Below are 9,179 nucleotides of genomic sequence, written 5' to 3'. Positions count from 1 at the left end.
CCAGAAATAAAAGAAACAATTATGTATATATATGATGTGAATAAATAGAAATATTTTAATTACTTTGTAAACAAAAACATATTAATTAATAAAATGTTTAAATTTAACAAGTCTGATTTTGTTTTTTTAATTATCCTTAATTATATATCAGGACACAGATGCAAAAGGGAAATTGTCCTTTTTGCTGTTATTTATTGAGAACGTTTGTCCTTTATACCATAAGCAAACGAACACAGTACACTCAACACTGTAGATTCATGGCTTGTCAGATGACTTAATGCAGCTATTACAATTATCGCTCTGCAGCCTGTCAAAACCCTGACACCAAGAGTATAAAGATAAAACTAACTTACCTCCTACACATGGATGTCTGTGCAGTGCTGATCTGTGAGTTTTATGAATGTGTGTGCGTGTGTGTGTCCGTGGCTGTGCACGTTGCCATGCATGCCACAGCCATGACTGTGTGTGTGTCTGATCTTTGAATCACAACCAAAGTGCAACAGGAGAATTTCATCACTTTGCAGAGATAGAGAAGGAAAGCAGGCAATGGAGAGAAAGACATGAGACAATGCGAATGCGCTGCCACTCATGTCTTTGACCGCAGAATTTATGAGCTCTGCTTGTGGCGCATACCTGCTGTACGTCCTCTCCTCCTGACCATACATAGAATCAGGCACATTCAGGCAGCTATGATATAAATATGGAGTTGAGACATTTTGGCAGCTGAAACTGTGACCTAAATGCTAAAACTATGAACAGTGCTGGCAGCTATTTGCTTAGAAGCAAGAGAGAAAATAAAGCTAATGAAGTTACTGTAATCTTTTTATAGACTATCTGAGCAGTCTGGTTGACTATGCCATTAATCATAGACGATGACAGAATACCTTCAAAGGGTGGAAGCTTTGGCTTGACGCTCTGAGCTGCACGTGTGCTCGTTTTGTTAAGAAGTGTCACAACGGCAACATTCATGGTTCAAACACACACATCCAGCATTTGAGACATGACCCAACTGCATATTTTATACTAAACTAAAATCCTATTTTGAGTCTGTTGTTTATTTAAATGGAAAAGTACACTTAAGTGTCAGTTTAGTAGGTATAGGTAAGAGTACTCAATGCTTGAAATACACACTAAGATTTATTAGTGTATAGTTTTTACAGTTTGTTTCCCATTAATATAAATGGGGTGGGCTGGAAAAAGTCATAGAAACTGTGATTCTGAAAAGATGGAAAAGATGGAAAAGAGTGAAAACATGGCTAAGTCAACATAAGAAACTGGAAACACTGATTGTTTTCTAATTACTGATTTTGTTTTGTTTTATTCATGTTTTTATTTTTACATTGTGGGCTAGTGGTGATTAATGAGAATAGTGGAAATGTTAATTATAGATGTTATTTTGCCAAGAAATACAGTAGCGGTTTGAATTGGGTTAAATATAAATACTAATCTAATCTACTATCTACTAAACTACTATTTGTGTTCTGTTAAGAACTGAAACACACACACCAGTCTAGCGTTATTTGCTATAAGGTATTTAAACCATTTTTGCAACTTCCAACACTTAAAGCAAAATCCAGTAGGTTACAGCATAAATCTTTACATTTAATGTCTAATAAATGCTCGAAGCTTGGAGCGGTTGTTTCAGTGGTGCACAGATAACAATCTGTTCCTGAATATATCCAAGATGAAAGAATTGATTGTTGACTTTAGATGGAATAGAGCAGATATTGTAGCCATTATTCATTAACGGGGATTGTCTGGAGAAAGTCACAGACTTCCGGTTCCTGGGAGTCCCCATCACGGAGGACGACACCACAGAGCTGGTGAAGAAGGCGCAGGAGACTCTACGTCCTGCTACAGTACAGTATCACAGAGAAAACTGCTCCAGAGGGTAATTAACACAGTCCAGAAGATCATTGGATGCCTCCTTCCCGCTTTGGAGGAACTATACAGTTGCCACTGTTTTAGAAAGGCCAGCAGCATCATTAAGGACCCACTTCTGTACAATAAGAATAGTTCGCACTAGGGGTAAACTCCTGCACAGCATTGCAGCAACATCCACCATTTAACATTTTGTTAGCAAATGTTAACATTTCTGTTGATCTAACATCTATCCTAGGGTAGGGAAGTGTAAGTGAGGAATCTATAAAGAGCAAGTGAGATGTACTGGCACATATTTACATTCTAGCCTGCTAGGAAAGCTTGGCCTAATACTGTATTTTGTTAATGGTTCCATTTATTTTTATTTTCTTCACAGGTTCTTAAAATTCTACAAACTCAAGTGAATAAAATAAATATTTGTGTATATATATATATATATATATATATAGTTATTGTAACAGGCCTGTTGGTCCTCAGCCCACCTAATTAAATGACACACAGCTCAAACAGGAATATCTTTTGTGTTTGTACTACAGGAAATGACAAGGATATCACCTATGTCAAACCACAGACTGTTTGACGCTCAATTTAGAGGGAGTATTCACTTAACAATAAGCAATGTACGAAGTCAGGGGACTGCCAGTGGAGACAGGAAGAGGTGATCTCACTGCCCAGGGAATATATCTGATTTGGATGTTTAATTTACACTGCATTAGTCAAAGTGATACCATATTGTTACCTATGACCTACTTTAAAGTTTACTTTGTGTTTGTGGTATATAACATGATTTTGGCACCGAGGGACATAACTCACCGGCCTCAGTGTCACAATCTGTTAATGCTGCCAATGTATTGTTTATGGGATATACTGCAGTTTGTGCATATTTGACTCTTTTCAAGTGTCGGTCAAATTAATGGTGAAGTTAATTTAAGGTGAATGAAGGTAAGGTTGGCTTAGGCATTTAGGCCATCAAACTAGCCATTATACTGTAAGTCATAATGTCAGTTTTGTCTTTACTTCAGTGTTTTTGCCGTTTTCTAAATTATTTTCTATGCAACACTACTGACAACAGAACTGAGCACATAAAGGTACAGTGATAGAAGTAAACATATGTACAACCATAGTACATTAAATGCTCTCAGCATGTAACTGGCTAAATTCTCCATATGTGATCCAGAATAGCTTGATATTATTTTGGCTCCAGCTCCGTGCCCCTCACCCCCCTAAGGGCCCGGGGCTCCATGCTGAGGTAATGGCTTCATGTCAGTCAGGGAAGAGATGAATGCCTGTGCACATCGGCACAAGAGGAACACAGCAACCCATTCAATCAAAGGTAAAATGTGGAGCAAACAGTTTTTGTTGCTTCATAAGTTGTGACAACAAATGTTTTTGGAGGCAGGAGAATGAGAACATACTGAAACTGTCAAGATGTCATGTGTTGTGACAGGATCATGCTGCCCATGAGTGGAGCTTAGTGACAGTTCATGCTCTCACCACTGACTCAAACACTGCCTGAAGTAAGAGTCCAAAAAAATTCTTAATGTGAAAAAGCCATAAATATTAGAGCAATACTAGAACAAAAAACACTTTAATGAGATTTTTTTACCTAAGAGGAGATTTAATTTGCCCTTGTAGGGAATGTGTGGAGGTAACAGTGGGTAGTGTTTGAGGAGTGAGTCGAAAAAAAAAAAAAAAGCATAATTAGAACTAAAGTAACTTTTAAAAAGTGAGCATAATTTTATGTTCTTCAAGGTCAGTTCTGGGTGTCAGGCCATGTTCAACATCTCCAAAGTTTTAATATTACAAATTTATTACACATCAATATTAAGTTATGCACAAATGCACACTTGATTGCTCAAGAAACAGATCCATTTGTTGTGTGTTTTAATGTGCTGTGTTATGAATATTTTAATCATACTGTCTGCTATAAGTTTTCCTCTCCAATATAACTCACTCTTCTACAGTTCTTGCTGCCACCACTGCTCTATCTTGCTTAATTTTGAAAGAGACAGAATCTGACTTACCATAATGTTGTTGGAACAAATACATTTACCAGTGAAAAAAAAAAAGAGTCCAGCTTTAGACTGTGTTCTATCTATTCTAAACTATTGATGAATGGCACATCTGGGGACTAATAACTTACATAACAGAATAAATAATCTGAAATTCATTATTGTTATTAATCTGAGGATAGAAAACCTGGTGATTAAGAGGTGTGTTATCATAGAAAACATACATGCGTAATCTCATTGACCATGTGCTGTCAGGCCTCTGTGATTTCACATAATGCAGAGCTGATAACTGACTATGACTATGACTGACTATGTGGCAATGGAAATATATATATATATATATATACAGTATGTGTGTGTGTGTGTGTGTGTGTTTTTGTGTAAGTTTTCAATAGCTTAGACGAGAGTGTTTATGTATAACGATTGTTCATACATTAGTATATACATTTTAAAGTGCAAAGATGCCCCTTAGACAATCCAGCACATAACAGCGGGGTGCAAGATGCTAGCAGGCAGGACATACATGGAACGCCATAACCAAGTGGCTGGTGTAGTGTACTGAAACATCTGTGCCCAGTAAGGGCTGGAAGTCCCGAAGTCAAAATGGTACAAATATCCACAGGTGGTGGAGAATGACAGAGCTAAGATCCTGCTGGATTTCCAGATACAAACTGACAAACTGGTAACGGCCAACCAACATGACACAGTAATTATGAACAAAAAGAAGAACAAAGCTGTAGATGTAGCAATCTCAATCGATAGCAACATCCGGAACAAGGAACAGGAGAAGTTCTAGAAATGCCAAGGGCTGAAAGTGGAATTAGAAAAGATCTGGAATGTGAAGGTACAATTGGGCCCGTGGTAATAGGAAGACTGGGGACTGTGACCCCCAAACTGGGAGATTGGCTCCAGCAAATTCCAAGAACAATGTCTGAGATCTCTGTCCAGAAGACTGCAGTCCCAGGAACAGCTAAGATACTGCACAGGACCGTCAAGCTCCCAGGCCCAAGGACCCGAGCTTGAAGGAAGGAATAAGACCGTCCCAAAAAAGAATAGACGAGTGAGGTGTGTGTGTGTCTGTGTGTGTATATATATATATAGGGGCTGGCACACATTGGATATGAGGAACACCTAATAATAAATCCAACTCTGTGCTTCATGAGAGAGCAATAAAACAGACTGTCTTTAGTCCAATAGTTATGTGTTATATTAGCTTTGGTGGGAACCATTGTGTGCAGCATTTATACTCTGACGAACACTGCTCAACAAGACTTTAACCTTACAGTATTTGTCAAACAACATAAAACTTTGGGACCATGTGAATTGTCTCAGTGTTCTTGTATGAAGGAGACTAAAGTTGTCTAATGTTGTAATTCTGGCAGACATATAACAATGCTGCACTGCCATAAATGGGAAACAGAGAGCCAGACTTCTGCTTTACTACAACATGGCTCTGATTAAGAACAGATTGGTCTGCCTGTGGTTGGTTCTGAGCCGCTGCCAATTCCTGCTCAGGGACAAGACCATTAACATTGTGGTGTGAATGCATCTGTGTTAACAGCTCACTTATGTCTGTGTTAGTGGAGGTCCAGAGGAGCTCTTATCATTGGGAAAAGGCTGGACAGGTTTGTAGAATTTCTTAGTTTTTTAGTTATTACAGATGCCTGAGGTAATAAAATCAATATCAAAGAGCAAAAAGTCGGGTGAGCCATCCAGTGGAAGCCCAGTATTTTTATATAATTGTGTTTTGATCCAACACTGGGGCCATGCCAAGATTAAGTTCATGAGTTATTTTCTCATAGTACTTGAAAACACCACATTATTTTCTTGAGATAACAAGATAATTATCCTGTTATGAATATTTTTATGTGAAGGTATCATGCCAAGTTTAGCATTTCACTCAGAACATCTTCCTCATTCAAAAATGTTATTTACAATCCCAATTGAAAAGAGGTTGAGACAATGTGTAGACGTTAAATAAAAATCTCATCAACCCATATTTTATTCACAATAGAACATAAACAACATATCAGATGTTGAAACTGAGAATTTTTGCCATTTCATGGAAAATATTTGCTCATTTTGAATTTGATGACAGCAACACATCTCAAAGAAGTTGGAACAGGGGCAACAAAGGCTGGAAAAGTAATATTTGTTAATGTTCAGAATGCTCTAACAGGCTATAATGTGTAACCCTGTGCTTACGATGTTCCTCTCATGTTTTGTTGTGTGCTGATGACTTTAACATTTTTACCAGGATATTGAAACACAATACTCTGTAAATTTGAGTTAAAGAAAGATCTTCTGATCTTGTGGGTTATATATCACTTATCACTTTACTATGCTGTGAAAATATACTCATATTGTTAAAACAGAAAAAACAAAATACAAAAAAACAATACTAAACCAGATCTGTTCTTAACGTCTCTACTACCAACTTATTTTCCCACAATTCAGGACGAATCTGTTTAACTTGGTTTGAAATTTCACAGGTTTTGTGTAATGAGAGCTGTCTAATACCCAGACCACGATTTACTTTGTTTTTAAAGCATTATGAGTTTTAATGTTATTCTGTACTTGACTGTCACCCCCTTTCTCTTTTAGAATGTGATGATTACAGGTGTTGCTGTAGTAAGCATTTACATTAGTTTCATGCTTTCTCCTCATTTTTTGCCAAATGTATCAACAAGGGAAGTCTATTTTCTTCTCTTCTATCACCTTCTGTTCTCTTACCTTCATGTTCATAATGATAAGTTTCTCTGCTACCATCTCGTGGCCAAAATGAAAAAGTAATTTTTATGTTAAAGCAGCAAAGTAAAGCAGGGCTTGATTGGTAAGTACAGAATTTATCATGGTACTGCAATAATACTTGAAGTGGAGGGTTTAGAGGATTTGTAACTGTAACCTCTCTGTTAAGTAATGAACCATTCATGTTTTTCTTTTTATGCATTTAATATTACAGACTGCACTACAATAAGGTGGATTTATTGTACCTTTGGTGTTATTTTAGCCTTGTTATTTTCTAGTTCTAGTAAGATAATCATCATTCCTATGAAAAATGTACAACTTATTTAACAATACAGGTAATACAGACACATAACAAAATACATAAAAAAGACAATAATAATTTTAAAAATTTAATAAAGCCATGTAGTAAACATTACAGGAATTATTGGCTATACGTTAAAATATTTAAATATTAAAAAGACGTTATGGTTTTGTTTCTATTTATCATTTAAGTATTTTAACAATGCAAATAATTCTGCGCACAATGTTCCTCGTTACTTGCCATAGTTACGTCATCAAAATAAGCCGACAGAAGCAGCATGGAGGATTCCACTTCTCGTTGAGGATATTTTGACCTTCTCAAATTTTTTCTTTTTAAATTGTATTGGTGGGTTTATTATTTACATCCTAACGTCAGTGTTAACGTCAGATGAAGTCGGCCCTGCGTGAAACGCTTTATGTAAAGGCGTTAAGTTAAAGCTCACGTTAGCTGTAGCAAAGCTAATTACGAAGCCCTAATTTTTCTTGTCATCCCACTTTCATAATCTGCCCCTTCTGAGTGATTGTCATTGTTGATACCAAAGTCTTGGTAATGTGACGTTAATAGTAGGTACAAATGTTAAAAAGTTACATTTTTTTTAACATTAAGTAAAAAATGTTGCTCTGTAATTACTGTATTCAGTTAATTCACAATGGGTTGCAGAACTTAGTGTAGCTTTTATCTGATCTCCATGTGGAAGATAATGGCTGCGGACAAATTGTTTTGTCTCCTGTATTACAGAGTTTAAAAGAGGCTTCCAAAATGTCCGTCAGAAAGGCATCAGTTCATGCGAAGTGGATCATCGGCAGAGTAATAGGGACTAAGATGTACAAAACCGCCAAAGTGAGAGTCACAAGGCTGGTGCTGGACCCTTACCTGCTCAAGGTAAAACTTTAATAGAGTTCAGTCCCTCCAAATATTTACAGAGAGGGAGGGTGGCGTCCTCATTTCAATGGAATAACAATAAATGTATAAACTTAGATATTGCTCATGTTTGCATGTTTTTTTTTCGAGTTGTCAAGATAATCCAAAATATGTTTGCTAAAATATAGCAAGTAATAATATAACATAAATATAACAAAACAAAATATTAGTTTGTATACATGTATTATACAATCAACTTGAATTTGTGGATCTGCTATTTTTTGTCACGCTGATGATCGTTTGCTGTAATAACATAAGTCTATTACTGTCTGTTCCCCTCACAGTACTACAATAAGAGAAAGACCTACTTTGCTCATGATCCTTTGCAACAGTGCACTGTGGGAGATATCACCCTTCTCAAAGCTCTGCCTGTGCCCAGGTCCAAGCATGTGAAGCATGAACTAGTTGAGATTGTGTATAAAGTTGGTCGGGTGGTTGACCCATTGACAGGAAAGAGAGTTGCAGGCACTGAGTTTGAGGAGCCTCTGACTGACCTTCCTTTCAGCCTGCAAGAGGAGCCAACATTAGCAGAAAAACTGCAGGAGCTCAACATATCTGCTACTGCCAGTGGAGACGATTCCTCTGCAGCACAAACTCCCAATTCATGATACGAAACTGTTCTTGTTTGTTAGCTTGTATGTCTCTGCAAACACGTTTCTGTTTCATGTATTATTAAAAATGTAAGCGCGTTGACACTTACATGGAAAACCTAAATACACTGTCCTTACAGGTAGTTTGACTTCAAGACAAATGTTTGAGGAATTTACAATAAAACACAGAAAACACAGTGTCATTTGTCGGCACAATGTCGGTATTTGCCCTTATCTGTTTATTTACTTTCCTGTTTTTGAAAGACTTTACAAATTCATACACTGGATAAGGTGCATATTTTTACCTGACAATGCTGTTATGGTTATGCATTATGCAAAGCTTCACTTACCTTTTAATGAATGATTGGAGTAGTGTATACACTTATGTATTATTTGCATTGTATTAACTGAATGACAGTAAAAGTTATAAAATGTTCTAAGTGTGTCTTAAAACAACAGGAATGTTTCCATATGAGCACTGACATGGATGTTGCTCCACTGGTTGCTTGCATTAATACAAGTGTGCTTCTGATACAAATACACCTTCATGCTACTTCTGTGCAAAGATGTATTATAAAGTTTGTCTGAAGACAATTTAAGATATTAACAACACAGATGTCTTACATTGTGTGAATATCTTGTACACATTATGTTTTTTGTGTGTTCTTTGTGTTTTAATATGTCTTTTCAAGATATCCACCTAATTTGATTACAGACTGCTGAAGC

The 9,179-nt window shown here is 36.7% G+C and overlaps 1 protein-coding gene across 2 annotated transcripts; it reads left to right on the top strand.

The window, feature by feature from the left end:
• The first annotated feature begins 7,161 nt into the window (after positions 1–7,161).
• Positions 7,162–8,889, top strand: mrps17 (mitochondrial ribosomal protein S17). Of its 2 annotated transcripts, none has more exons than XM_067492404.1 (3): positions 7,162–7,287; positions 7,681–7,824; positions 8,148–8,889. In XM_067492404.1, exons 2-3 carry the CDS (start codon positions 7,702–7,704, stop codon positions 8,469–8,471), a joined length of 447 nt encoding a protein of 148 aa, XP_067348505.1. In that variant the 5' UTR covers positions 7,162–7,287; positions 7,681–7,701; the 3' UTR covers positions 8,472–8,889. The 2 variants fall into 2 exon arrangements, with proteins under 2 accessions (XP_067348505.1, XP_067348506.1); XM_067492405.1 differs by lacking the exon at positions 7,162–7,287 and adding an exon at positions 7,308–7,505.
• Positions 8,890–9,179: the final 290 nt, after the last annotated feature.

Source organism: Channa argus, chromosome 22, assembly GCF_033026475.1.
Source record: "Channa argus isolate prfri chromosome 22, Channa argus male v1.0, whole genome shotgun sequence".
NCBI classification, from domain to species: domain Eukaryota; kingdom Metazoa; phylum Chordata; class Actinopteri; order Anabantiformes; family Channidae; genus Channa; species Channa argus.
Note: the sequence above shows the minus strand (reverse complement) of the source record. Positions and strands in the feature narration are given on the sequence as shown.